The sequence below is a fragment of the Dermacentor albipictus genome, chromosome 1 (genome assembly GCF_038994185.2).
Source record: "Dermacentor albipictus isolate Rhodes 1998 colony chromosome 1, USDA_Dalb.pri_finalv2, whole genome shotgun sequence".
Lineage (NCBI taxonomy): Eukaryota > Metazoa > Arthropoda > Arachnida > Ixodida > Ixodidae > Dermacentor > Dermacentor albipictus.
The window spans coordinates 21243401-21257512 of NC_091821.1; the positions used below are offsets into that span (position 1 = coordinate 21243401).

General features: G+C 47.6%; 1 protein-coding gene across 1 annotated transcript in view; it reads left to right on the forward strand.

The window, feature by feature from the left end:
* The first annotated feature begins 8405 nt into the window (after window positions 1–8405).
* The window catches only part of LOC139054579 (PR domain zinc finger protein 12-like), a 118209-nt gene continuing 112502 nt past the window's right edge, over window positions 8406–14112 (forward strand). Inside the window, exon 1 of the mRNA XM_070531767.1 lies at window positions 8406–8836. Within this exon, the coding sequence (XP_070387868.1) occupies window positions 8406–8836 (431 nt within the window). The remainder of the gene's footprint in view (window positions 8837–14112) is intronic.

Sequence of the window (14112 nt, forward strand, 5' to 3'; positions counted from 1 at the left end):
TACTACCCTAAGTAACCTTACTCTAACTTGTTCTAACTTTAATAACCTTTATTTCATTGTAATTCATCTGAATTCGCACTAATTCACTTTACCTCATATTATTTGCCCATTTTTACTGCTAATTGATGTTGTTATGCCATTTCCTATTTTTTGTATTACTACTGAGGTCATACAAGACGCTGTTGAGGTCACCTCCTCATAATTGGCTGCGCCGTCACGTGCCCAACGACTCACGCACTAGGCCCCACGTTTACTCAGCCAAATGGCTGCGACGTGAAGTGTGCAAAGACGCGCGCACTAGGCACGCCTTTAGTCAACCAGGACCGTGTAGCCGCCCTGGCGTTGGGGAGCCGTTTTCGTCCAGCGCCCCCTAGATTGCAGTCCTGTGCACTCTGCTTTATGACAGCGTGCTACCTGGACGGAAATGTCCATTGCCAAGCCCGGCGTGACGAAAGCGGTGACGTCAAAATCACCGCAGCTTACCCGGGAGCGTTAAAAAAATTTAATTATGGGGTTTTACGTGCCAAAACCACTTTCTGATTATGAGGTACGCCGTAGTGGAGAACTCCGGAAATTTCGACCAGCTGCGGTTCTTTAACGCGCACATAAATCTAAGTGCACGGGTGCTTTCGCATTTCGCCCCCGTCGAAATGCGGCCGCCGTGGCCGGTATACGATCCCGCGACCTCCCGCGACCTCCCGCGACTCAATGCAGAGCGGGATGGGGCGTATTTTGTATTTCGCCCCCATCGAAATGCCGCCACCTCGGCCGGGACTTCATCCCGCGACCTCGTGCCTGGCCGCGCAACACCATAGCCGCCAAGCCACCGCGACGGGTGAAGAGATGGGTTCATAGATATGAGATTTCGGTAGCATGTGTCAATGACAACTGAAGAAAAAAGTGTGTTTGTAGGGCGTCGTCGTTTTGTTCTGGCACATGCACCTGCTGAGAATCTTGCGGGTGTCTGTATATAATAGTCAGTGGACAGTCCAGCATATTCCTATGCACTTCTTGTCTCTGTGTATGCGTCTAAATAGTTCGCTGGTTTATTTATAGGGCTATGGATTATTTTGACTGCCTGGCGTTGCTTAACGTGACACGAGCGTTTTTTTTGTCTTGTGCCCACATCGCAATGCTTCCACTGCAGCCAGGACTGCAACCCGCGACCTCGTGCTCAGTAGCGCAGTTGGCCACCGCAGTAGGTGCCAAGCCAAACACGTGATGCTGAGCGCGTGACGCATGATTAAAACAATCATGGGGTTTTACGTGCCGAAACCACTTTCTGCATATGATGAGGCAGCATATGATGAGGACGCCGTAGTGGAGGACTCCAGAAGTTTCGACCACCTGGGGTTCTTTAACGCGCACCTATTTAACGCGCATCTTCCCTTAGTGCACGGGTGCTTTCGCATTTCGCCCCCGTCGAAATGCGGCCGCCGTGGCCGGTATTCGATCCCGCGACCTCGTGCACAGCCAACGCATGATCGTGAAATCAGCGTTCTAGCAGGCTGTCGTAACATGCGAAGGCTCTTGAAACGAAGCCAAGGGCTAGTTTTAATGCAAATTACTCCTTTTGCTCAATTCTGTTCCTTTCTTGTGATCTACAGTTTACGGCCAGCTGATCCGAGTGATAACGTGGGCAGCGCATGCTCGGACCACTGACCATGCGCAAAGAAGCAAAGCATTGCAATGGAATCCTTACATTATCCCGGCCCAATGGACCAAGCGTTGCACCATGTGATTAAACGGGAGGTGTTGTTCTTAATCACGCAATCATGCCGAAAGTTTAGTCATTTGCTCTACCTATATCGATAAAAACGACATTATCTACTGGGTACACGAAGTTACAGAAGTCCTTTGTGAAGGCTTCCACTTCGCTTCTGCTTTTCGTCGGGGTTCAGCGCAGAAGCGGCAGTTAGTCAAAACGGGGAAGCACCGTGGCAATTGTAAGGGCGCATCTTCCCTTAATTCGATTAAACGAAAGCGCCGTGCCCGATTGCCTCTACAATCGTAATCAATTACCGTGGATTCTGCACAAAAGGGTCGCGTGGTGTAGCCTGCAGTCTTTGCACTTCGGGCACTCGGAAAGCGCAACAAACGAGAGCCGTCATGCGAGACGAGCATCGTCGTTATATACACGAACGGCTGTAACAGCGTACTCGTCTCGCCGTTTCTCCTGGCGTTGGCTGCAATTAGTCCAAATGCGGACCATTTTGATTTTGCCTGCCTCGCGGTCCCTCCCCGCGTCGTTTACCTACTCGCGGCGCGGAGACCAAAAGTTACTTGTTGTCTCCCTTTCCGAAATTGAGTTAGGCGAGCCTGCTTGGCGCTTTTATTCTGTGGTGCCGCGGATGAAAAAGAAAAAGCCTGCGCGTATTGCCTCGGAAGGTGGCCGTTTTCAGTACCGGATTAAATCGTGCTCGGGGTCGCTCCCCTACGGGAGAGGCGTTGCCAGTGCGGAGGCAAAAAAAAAAAAGCAAACACGAAGTTTCGCATGGTCCCTGTTCGGTGTGGTATTGCTGTATAGCCAAATGCGGTCGTGATACGTACTCTCGTAATGATGACCACAGCGAAGTCAAGCGTTGTGGCTAGCTGGATTGGCAGATTCCTGGTGATGGCCCCGTGAGCTGTGCATGTTGATTACTGCCACTAAGTGAGAGATTTATGGTCGTCTCTAATAAGAGCGCACAAAGCAATGCATAACGTTAACCGTTTTCTCAGTCACTTGCGCGTGAGATGGTTTTGTAGAATACGTCTGCCCAAGTGTAACACTGTCCTGAAATGAAAACGCCCGCACACACACAAGCGCGCATATTAGGCACTTATGGCTACAATAAAGCACGCCGATTCGATGGTATCGAGAGTTTTCACCCAACATGACTTGAGAACGACGTAAAATTTAGGTGCGCAGCGTAGATATTGCAGATGGTCACCACCACAGCGTACACGGCAAAAAAGAAACACGGCTTGTGCACTTACGAGGCGATGCTGCCGATCAATGAAGGACATTTCAGTTAAATAAATAATGTTTGTACTACGGCCGCCTTTGAAAGATGTGCGATGGAAACAAAGGTAATGTATGCAGCTGTTCCCTCTACCTCTGGCTGCAGCTGGGACCACAGAGCAGATGATTGAATTACATGTCATCACACTTAACAATACTACACAGAAAACGATTGAATGATTGAATCACAAATGCTTCGCAAGTGAGAGGCCAACGTACCCTGACAGTGCAACAACTGATTTGTGGCTGACCCTCTAAAACATCAGCGTTGGAGCCAAAAGACACCTGATTACGGCATGCGGTTGAGACAACGATCAAGGCTTTAACGTGAATGTAAGAGAACTCGACTACAATGTGGATTACAGCACCCACTGAATGTAATAAAGAGAAAGACGAAACTGACATTATCATTATTTGAAACTCATTTTCACATCAGCTTTCCCATAATTGTGCCGCGTGATAAGTTTCCCGGCAACATCCACGTCGGACGACTACCAGACGCAAATCAGAAACTTTCTCACTTACACACATTCTTCGCGTTATTACCGTTTCGTCGCCATGCAATGCACCTTTAACTGTACCACCCCACCCCCTCTCTCCCCACACTACTTACACACGATCCTTCGAGCTTCCCTTCGCTACAGTTCCTGAAAATGAAATAAGTTAAGCAGGTATCCGAAACTTCTGTGACATAACAATAATGGTTTGACTACTTCATTTATTGATTGCGTGATTTTGGCTTCTCACAATAGAGTCAACCTTCCAGAATAACGATTATACGCTTCGCTAAGGTTTCTGGAGAACGAAATCACGGCACAACCGCCGAGAGTGCGGGGAAGCGGGACAATGGCGCTGCGGGGAGGCAAACAAATAGGCGAGGTGAAGGTAAGGGCTCCGCTGCTCCAAGTACGTGAAAGACCGGGTGAGCGTTGGGATGGGGAGAGCGCAAATATGAGCGGAGGAGGAGATACGACGGCGAAAGTGGAGGGAGAGGGTCGCACGTTACGAATCAACCGGTGGAAAGGGAAGAAATGCATCCAGAAAGGGGAACTCCCGGCGAAAGGGAAGCGGCGGAGGGAAGAGCGGGAGGCCGTCGAAGAATCACGGGGGTGCACCGGTGGTGGCCGAGGGAGTGGATCGCATTTCATACCCCATGGCGTGAACCATGCGCTCCAATAAATGTTCCGGGGTGCCGCTAAACACGAGTCTGTCACCCTCGCCGCACCGTGTACGCCATGGCTCAGCCGTGAGCACGATCGCGACACGACTTTGTCATCGATCTGCCCTCGCGCATCGGTGCGGCTGTTGACTGACAACGTCACGCTGTCACTGCTTCATCGTACGGCGAGTTCCTGGCCATGGAACCATCACCGGTGAAATTGTGAGTGAAGGAGTTTTTTTTTTCTTTCTTTTTGTGCGTATGTGTTGCTGAGTTTTGTTAAATTAACCAGAAGCTGAGCTCGTTGGTGCAATGATCTGAACACAAACGCACGTTTAAAGAATGACACGTCTTGACCGTCCTTCTCTTAACGCGCGGTTGCATTCATATTTTAATTGTTTCTTCTTCTCAGTAGGGCATTCCAGATTGACAATGCCTTTATGGAACTATTTCTGTCGCGATGCACTCGAGGATGAAAACAATGTTAATTTTTTTTTTAATTGAGATATAATTAAACGGATGAGTTGCGCCGTTAGCTGGTAGCGGCTACCGTTTTAGCTTGAATAATAGGATAAATAAATAAAGTATAAATACTTGCATTAGTTAAACATTAATCAAAAGAGCGCCTATTACCCCTTTCACACGGGCAAGTTTACTATTATTTTCAGCGAATGGACTTCGCCGCTAGTGTCATTCGCAGGCTGCCACACGAGAACGCTTATTGACACTCGTTGCACAACGCATTGGGCAGCGAGTGTGTTCGGCGAACTCACTTCGCTGCGCCGGAGTGTGTAGCCTCGGTAGCAATGCTTAAATAGATACGTAAACTGATAATGAAAGCGGATTCAGCAGTAATGTTGAACCACCTATTTTCGTGATTGTAAATGGTATAACCTTATAAAAATGTGCTACACTTAAAAAACAAAGCTACTGTACTTTTCAATATCTCAAGCTGTTTATGCGTAATGGCCAAGTAATTGCTTATGTCTCTGTATGCGTATGCTAGCCACCCTGATTGCGCGGCCGTCGTCGTATGTTCCGAGTTTATTAGGCGGAAGTAGTGCATCAATAATGACATGATCGGATGCGGAGACCAAGGTGTTCACGCACGTGGGATTCCTGGATAGCACCGCTTCACGCCGTTTAGGACGGCGACACGTTCGTCGTTGCGGTGCAAATGTCGTATGGACGCTCAAACGGCGCAGTCTTTCGTCGAGCGGCGGTAAAGGTGGAAAGCTGCCCCTTGCTCAGCTGACGAATAAATCGAGCGGAGCGTGACAGTTGTATCCATATGATTTCTTGGTCGTATTGCGGCCAAGCTGGTTGCGCGTCGCTTGCACCTTTAGCAGACTTGAATAAGCAAGACTGACGCAATTATCTCTATTGTCTGAGTGCGTGAAAGGTGAGCGGAGTCTCGGAGTGGTCCGCAAGCGACAAATAAGCGCTGCAACAAAAATGCTCCAAACGCTCGCGATCTGTACTTGTGCCATCTGTGACGGAATCCGGCATTCTTTTTCCTCTGCTCTCCTTTGACGCTCTCGTGTCCTCGCTTGGGATTATCCATAATGTTATTGCGGTTGCAAGGAACTTCTTTATTTGCAATAAACTTCATTCTAAACACTTTTTATCTATAGCACATTGCTATTTTCAAAACAATGCTCAAGAGAACAAATATACGTTGTACCTACTGATTCGCCAGTGTCATCAATGGCACATGACACTTTTCCTTCTCGTGCAGCAGCGCTCAGACAATGCGACACCCAGTGCACTGAAGTGCACTTGCTCGAAGTGACACTAAATTTGCCCGTGTGACACGGGTCTAACACACCAAGAGTCAAACTCTCTTTCGAATTCTCATAGAAACACATTCCGTGGTTGTCTGGCGTACACAGGTTTCAGATGCTCCAATGAGACACGACGCAGTAGAGCCAATAGTTGTCACAAACGCCATATTCCTCAAGCAAGCGTTAAGGTGCTTTCATAGCTTTCTAATTCCTTTTCGATGACCGAGGGCCTAACGTCTTGGCGAGAGAAAACGGCTGATGGGAGCCACTTAAACGCAGTTCTTGTTCAACGCGATGCCTACGTGTAGCGTGCTTGGGGCAGTCGAATGGTATACGTATACTATCGGCGTCAAATGAAAAACGCGAACATGTTACCGGAGCGCGTGGCCGAATAATAACTAAAGGCATACAGTGCTCACCGCCGAATCATCGACGTTTACGTACGCGTACATCCTGTCTGCCCGCACTCCGCGATGATGCTCCCCTGTACTGGCGATATTTTCGTTTCTGTTCTCTTGTATTTGAAGGCGGCCACGCGCTCCGCTGTTCACGTTTCACTTGACGCCGAGAGCACATGCCGTTTCGCCACACTGCGCGGTAATATTCACCACAACTGCAATAATCAAGCGAAGCTTGTATTGCCGCACTTATGTTGGCGTCCATGTTGCCGCACGAAAAAACTCAAGCCGTGCGAAGAAGAATAGCTTGTCGTGCTGCGGATTCGAACCATCGACCTCCGGGTTGCGAGACCACCACGCTAACCGATACAGCCACTGTCGGTTCATGTTACGCGAGCTTTAAGGCGTGGTTTTATATGCATGAAGAAGTGGACGCAGCACAAGGTGCGAACAATCACAGGCGTCTCCTCCCTCCGGAGGTGGGAAAGGGTATGACCGCGTGTTCGCTCACGTCGCGCCCGCCGTTTCCCGCCAATTCAGGCCCGGCACTCTGATGGAGATTTCACGTTTGCTCCGTTCTGCCGAAGAGCAGGCTGCGTTCAAGCAACGCAAGTGGGTGCGGGCCGCGCGTCGTACGTTCGGCCGAAGAACAGGCGGCGTTTCATGAACACCACCGCGAACTCGCTCGAGAAAGGGCTCGTCGTCGACGTGCTCACCTCGCCGTGAGGAAGCGCAAAGCCGGGGCGTTACGCCAACGATGAGCCGCGGATCTTAGCTTCCCTGGCACCCCTCTTCACAGTAGTGGTATGGCGGTAAATTTTTTTTTAGCTTCGGAGATCTTTAATTTTTCTTTTCTCGCTTTCAAATTAAATAGAACCAGAACAGAAACAAAAAATAACATGCAATTGTCACATCATGAAATCGTAAGCAATTGCATGATTTAACGATTGCATGTGCAACCTGCTGCAATTTCCGCAATCTATTAGCTGGGTATATTTGAGGATACGTTTATACTTCCCAACTTGGCTTCCGTCACGCGTGCACCCCATTCAGGTGCTCAGAACTGACAGTTTTCATTAGCTAAATTATCGAAGTTTTGTACAGCAATAATTTCATATGCATTATTCGCGCAAATTCTGAAGTCCGCCACATTTGCGAGGTTTGGTCCGCAGCAAGTGTAATTTTATTTATATTCTCTTAATCTTTTCAACGTAATCAGAGACAGTCGTTGCCAAGTTACGAAGACGTGCACTGCATCCATAAGCGCTCCTCTATTTGATATGCGCCCTCCATTTACGGGAAACGAGGAGGCGTTGGCCCTCTGCTCCTCAGTGATTACTGTTATGTTGAGAGGGGCACAGAAATAAGTATAGACGAAAGGCGGCGAAGATCACCTTGACTGATCCTGGTTGGCTACCCGACACTGGGAGAATGGGAAATGGGAGGGAAACAATTAGGAGAAGGAGAGAAAGTCCAGTGTTGATGTCGCCGACATAGTGGAAATTCTCAGCGTTATATCCTAGAAGGTAGCCGAGTCCAGTTGCCTTCAGGGATCGCAATTGCGCCTTCGTGGCGTTCTGCAGGGTGTCGAACTGAAAGTTTTAAGGTTCACGTTCGCAGGTTTCAAGCTTCTGAATATTTTCTGGTTCGGTTGATTTTCAGCTCGCGACCAGAAATACAACGGTTGAAACCGGTTTAAGCCGGTTCATACGGGTTCATAAGGGTTCGTAATTAGGGAAAATTAAAAAGTTAAGCATGTTTTTATGCAAGTGTAGATTAAGTATTGAGGTTATTAGACTAAAATGAATAGGAATGAGGATCAATCGCGAATATCTCAGCAACCTACGGTTTGCAGGGGGCACTGTCCTGTTCGGCAATGCTTGGTGCGAATTTCAACAAATTATTGCGGTCCTTAGCCGAAAAAGTGTGAGTGGAGTTGAAGGTTAAATAAAGCAGCCAATGACGAAGTGTGCCACTAGCGGACGTGAGTTCCCCAAGGTACCGATTTTTCGTCTTAATTTGTGAGTTTCCTCGCTTGACCGCAACACTCAGTAGCCAAAATGTGGTCGACGACTTCCCGCCTCACCAGGCGGGAGGACTTTTTGGCCTCCAAGCCGTACCAGCGGCTCCCACGGCAACCGAAGGAGTTGGCAACGAAGGGACCCCGTTCCTCCCATCGCTTGCCAGATGCAAGTGGAGAGATGAATGCAACAGCAGAACAACAAGCGCCCGCTGTGCAACCGGCTGGCAGTGACCACTTCAACCCAAGCGCGACAACGGATGCTGACATCGAGGCGAACTCACCCAAGAGTGCACGTAGTGACGATCATGAGCCATACAGCGATGCCACAATAGTTGAAACCGCCGACATGGAAGCGGAAGACAGATCTTTCACCATGGTGACGTACAAGAAATCACGCCAAGCGGGTATACCAGTGATTTTCAAGCTCACCGACCCGGAAGCGTCCTTTTGGAAAGTGAATCCAAACAAGTTGGCCAGTAAGATTTTTACCACGGCAAGAGAGAAGGTACAATCATTTCGTGTAACGAGGGAAGGTAACTTTTCCGTCAACGTGTCTTCTCTCGCAGCCTCTACGAGACTACTTGAGTTAACTCATGTTGCTGACCTTACGTGCCACCATCGTACACGAGAAATCTAGGGAAAATAAGACATGTTCCATTTCAATACGCTGAAGACCAACTACTTGAGTACCTGCAAGATAGCGGCGTCATTTCCGTTAAGAGGCAGACCAGATGGCTTCGGCGAGAAGATGGAACAGTGGAACCAAATGCAATTCGGAGCGTCATCCTACAATTCTTCCCTGACAACCCATTGCCAACACGCGTCCTACTTGGATTCACGAGTCATCCAGTCGAAGAATATTTAGAACTTGCAACTCGGTGCTACAATTGCCAGCGATTTGGCCGCGTTGCTAAGTCCTGCCATGGCCTATTGCGATGCAAGATCTGTGCGGGAGCGCATGATTATAAAGCCTGCACCTCAGAAACCAACCCAAGTACGCCTACTGCAACGGAGACCACTCAGCTTCATACGCTAGATGTCCCAATCATCAAGCGGCTTCATTACTCAAGCGACAAGAAATATTACATGGTCGGACTCCGAAGCAAGGCTCGCCTCCTCCGAACTTAGATGCTGTCAACCCAGTGAAAGCAGCTCCTCCACAATCAGCAGAGCGCAAGAAAAGGTATGCGATGGTGGCTAACGGTTTACATGAGATGAAAGGCAAACCAAGCTGGAAAGAGAGCCAAGGAAAGACGTCGCCAAGTGTTGTCGACCGCCAACATGAGTCTCAGCAGGCATTCATCACTTTGAGAGCACAAGCACCTGCGCATGTCTCACGTGAAGCGGAATCATCACAGCAGCATATGGTGATGTCCATGTTCTTTGTTGCGTTAAAAGCAATTCTGTGGGCGTTTCCTATGGCAAACAACCTACCAGAGGTGAGCGCTGTTCTTTCGTTAGAACCGCTGGTACAACAGAAGTAGTTTACAACGTAGCATAATGGTTCGCCAGATGGATAACTGTTTTCGAAACAGAACCGTATTTCAATGGAATGCAAATGGCATTCGATCTAAGAGTGCTGACTTCAGGAAGCTTGTTTCGCAATACAGGTTCCGCGTTGTGTGTCTTAACGAAGCCGGTATAGACTAATTTCCGTCTTTAGAACTACATAATATACTCATCTTCCTGAACTCCGAACCCTAGCCGAACTATGTTATGCGTCAGACGCGATCTACTTTCTGTCTGCTGTTCTCCTCGACACTCTGATGTGTTTGAGTTTGTTGCTTGTAAAGTTCACTTTAAAAAGCTGCTAGTGACCATTGTTTGCATTTACATGCAACCAGCATCGCGCATTACTGAGTCAACTTTCATGCATTTCTTTCAAAGGATTCAAGAACCAGTCCTATTCTGCGGGGACTTCAATGCTCATAACGTTAGCTGGGGCAGTAGCCACACTGATTCTAGAGGCAGGTCTCTAGAAAAGGCTATAGGCTTATGCGGCCTTGTTGTGCTCAATGATAGATCGATTATCTTTTTAAGAGGCTACAATTACGCTAGTTGTCTTGATCTTACTATAGCCTCCCTTGACCTTACGCGCGGTATTAGGTGGTGCACAGATTATGAGACACGGAGTAATGACCACTACCCAATTCTCATCGCGCATCCCTTTATGCATCCGCCAAGATCTCCCAGAGTAGCTAAACTTACTAATTGACAACTATTTCGAGAATATATTTCTGCGGTACTGAAATAAGTAAATGGCCTGGACACGTTCATGCCATCGGTACTAAGTAATAACTCCAGGGCTACGCGATACACAACTGTTACGGAGGGACAAAACAGTGTCGACGCAGACTATGAACGACTCCGAGCCGTTAGACGGAGAGCAGAGCGTCGGTTTCGTCGTTACGGGCGGCTTGAAGATTATCAAGAAAGTCAAGCTGCACGCACAAAATCTAACCGGGACATGCAAAAACTGGGACAGCAACGGTAGCGTGAGTTCTGTACGTCACTTACCCCCTTCACTCCCTTGCCGAAAATTTTGAGATTAATAAATGCCCTTTGCCATCCGGTATCACAATGTAGTCCCTTCAAAAGCCTTGCTACAGCTCTTGGCGTATCTGAACGCGAAATTTCCAAACACATTCTGCGCAACACTAGTAAATTTTGCAAATCTTGTATCAATTCAAGATCAATCTATCTTTTCGGTGCGGCAACAGATTGAAAATGCTTGCAATTTACCTCATACCCAGTTGGATATTCTGTTCTCTCTAAAAGAACTGCAGCACGCTCTCTCGAAGACACGCCAAAGAACAGTGACTGGTTCTGACAACATGTCTTATTGTACCTTGAAAAACCTTGGCCCAACAGGCACGTCCACTCTCCCACACGTTTTCAACAAGGTGTCGGAGGAAGCACATGTTTCTATGAGTTGGAGGATCGCTAACGTAGTCCCATTGCTAAAACGTGGCAAAACGCCACTCTCTCTTGACTCCTTCCGTCCTGTTATTTTAACGAGCTTTGTTTCAAAGGTGATGGAAAAGATGATCGATATTAGACTGCAATGGTGGATAGAATCCAGCACTTGTCTACCAGATCAAATGACTGGCTTCAGAAAACGCAGATGTACAACGAACTGCATGTCTGACTTGGTAACATTTGTTGACCACGATATTAGCTGTGGGAACATTGCTGTTGCTGTGTTTATTGATATTAAGAAGGCCTTTGATTCGGTCAGTCACCTTCACGTTCTGCTTGGACTCTCAACTCTCGGAGTGCATGGCCGAGTTCTCAAAGGGGTGACTGACTTCTTGAAAGACAGAAAGATATATATAAATACAAAGGACGGCCAGAGCGACGCATGCACGCATACATTACATTTGCATATGGACATCTAACAAGTCTCTAGAAGTTGTCAAGCATCGGCTGCAGGAAGCTTTGAACGCAATGGGTGATTATTTAAGAGAATGGGGCATGAAGATATCTTATGCCACATCAGCGGTTCTGCCATTCACAAGAAAAAAGGTTAGAAATCTTGGTCTTTTAACAAGTGGCCATGAGATCGAGCTGGTTCGGAAACATCGTTTTCCCAGCGTGATTTTAGGCCACCAGCTTCGATGGACTGCTCATATGACCACCCTGGAGGACCAAATTAGTTGTGTCATAAATGTTTTCCGCAGAATCGCAGGCACGAAGTTGGGTGGAAGAACTGCATCTCTGCTTCACGTCCACTCAGCACTTGTGCGTCAGAGAATTTCTTACTCCGGCCCTATATTGCACAAATTATCTGCGACGTCCCTCCATCGGCTACAGTTGTTGCAGGATCGGAGTTTACGAGTGTGCCTAGGAGTCCCGCAAGCTACGTCCAGTCACTTCACTATTGCAGAAGCCCGGGAACCGCATTTCACGGCGATTCGCATTCTGGAAACATGCCGACATCTCTTCAGAATTTCTACTCAGCAATCTGCACACACCCTTCTCTCTCTCTGATAGAGAACCGTCCGGGTGCACAGATACATGCCTTGTTTCCAGAGCATAAAACAAGACTCCCACGATCACTTTTTTGGCACTGAGACCTCTGCAACCCACCATGGCTTCTGAAAGTGCCGGAAATAAAAACGTCAATCAAAGGGCTTAAAAATAGAAGCGCCGTTTCCACATTAGCAGGAAAACAATTAGCGTTACATCACCTATTTGACAAGTACCTGGAATCTATTCACGTCTACACGGACGGTTCCGTAATCAAAGAAAGTGCGACTGCAGCTTATGTTATGACATCCTTAAAGATAGAGTGCGCTTGTCCACTAGGACACACGTCGTCACCAATAATAGTGGAATTAGTGGCAATTTCCCAAGCCACTCATTTTATCAAAATATATGAGACACCAACAAAGTGGGTAATTTGCACGGAATCCTTATCGGCTTTAGCATGTCTTGAAAATATTGATGACAGCAAACCACACGCACGAATAGCATACGCAGTACTGAACAGTTTAACTCAGGATAATGAAAGGAAACATTAAGTGATATTACAGTGGGTCCCAGGCCATGCTGGTATAGCAGGCAACGAACTAGCCGACTCATTGGCAAAATCGGCCCATAAGGATGCAGAAATTCAACTCATCCCTTTATCACTAATGGACACAAAACGAATATTGGGAGTACTAAAGAAAGACTTGTGTATGTCAACATGGTTTAATGAAAACACTAAGGAATCAATCCTTTACGAAGTAGACCCTCAACTAAAATACCAGCTGGATGTACAACTTTGTAAAAGTACCGAGACATTAATTCATCGACTGCGCCTTGGGACAGCATACACCAAACATTTCCTACAACGCATCAAACGGGCTGCTTCCCCTTGGCCACGACGATGACGATGTTCGCCATCTACTCCTCGAATGCCCCATATACGAGATGCAAAGACGGCAGCTAGACCAAGAGCTACGCTCCATTGTTCCTCACCGGCCTTTCTCACTCGAAAAATTGCTGTGCCCATGGCCATCGAAAATAGCACAGCGAAAATCATTGAACGCACTTGAACATTTTTATGAAGACATGAGCATCCTTAACAAATACTAGGTATTGCAATGAATAATCACACGATGTCACTATAACGTTCTTCTATTATTTGCAATTATTAGTGCTTGTACATCACGTGCTATACATTATTTTGTGCGTGAATTATTTTAACACTGTGTAATTCCTCATCTGTTTATATGCTCATTGAAATATACATCACGGCCGTTTATGTGTGTTGGTGCCTTTGTTTACGAACTCGTTGTGGCGCAACTTGTATTTCACTTTTATACTGTTATGCTAAAAAAAATTATGGGGTTTTACGTGCCAAAACCACTTTCTGATTATGAGGCACGCCGTAGTGGAGGACTCCGCAAATTTCGACCACCTGGGGTTCTTTAACGTGCACCTAAATCTAAGTACAAGGGTGTTGTCGCATTTCGCCCCCATGAAAATGCGGTCGCCGTGGCCGGGATTCGATCCCGCGACCTCGTGCTTAGCAGCCCAACACCATAGCCACTAAGCAACCACAGCGGGTTATAACAAAGGCCTACTGTTACTAACGGCATGCCTTTGTTATATCCGATGCCGCCAAGCCTCCACAGACCTACTGTTACTAACGGCGGCAATTGCGGAGGCTTGGCTGCGTCGGACATAAAGGCCTACTGCTACTAACGGAAGGCCTTTGTTATATCCTACGCCGCCAATCCTCCACAGGCCTACTG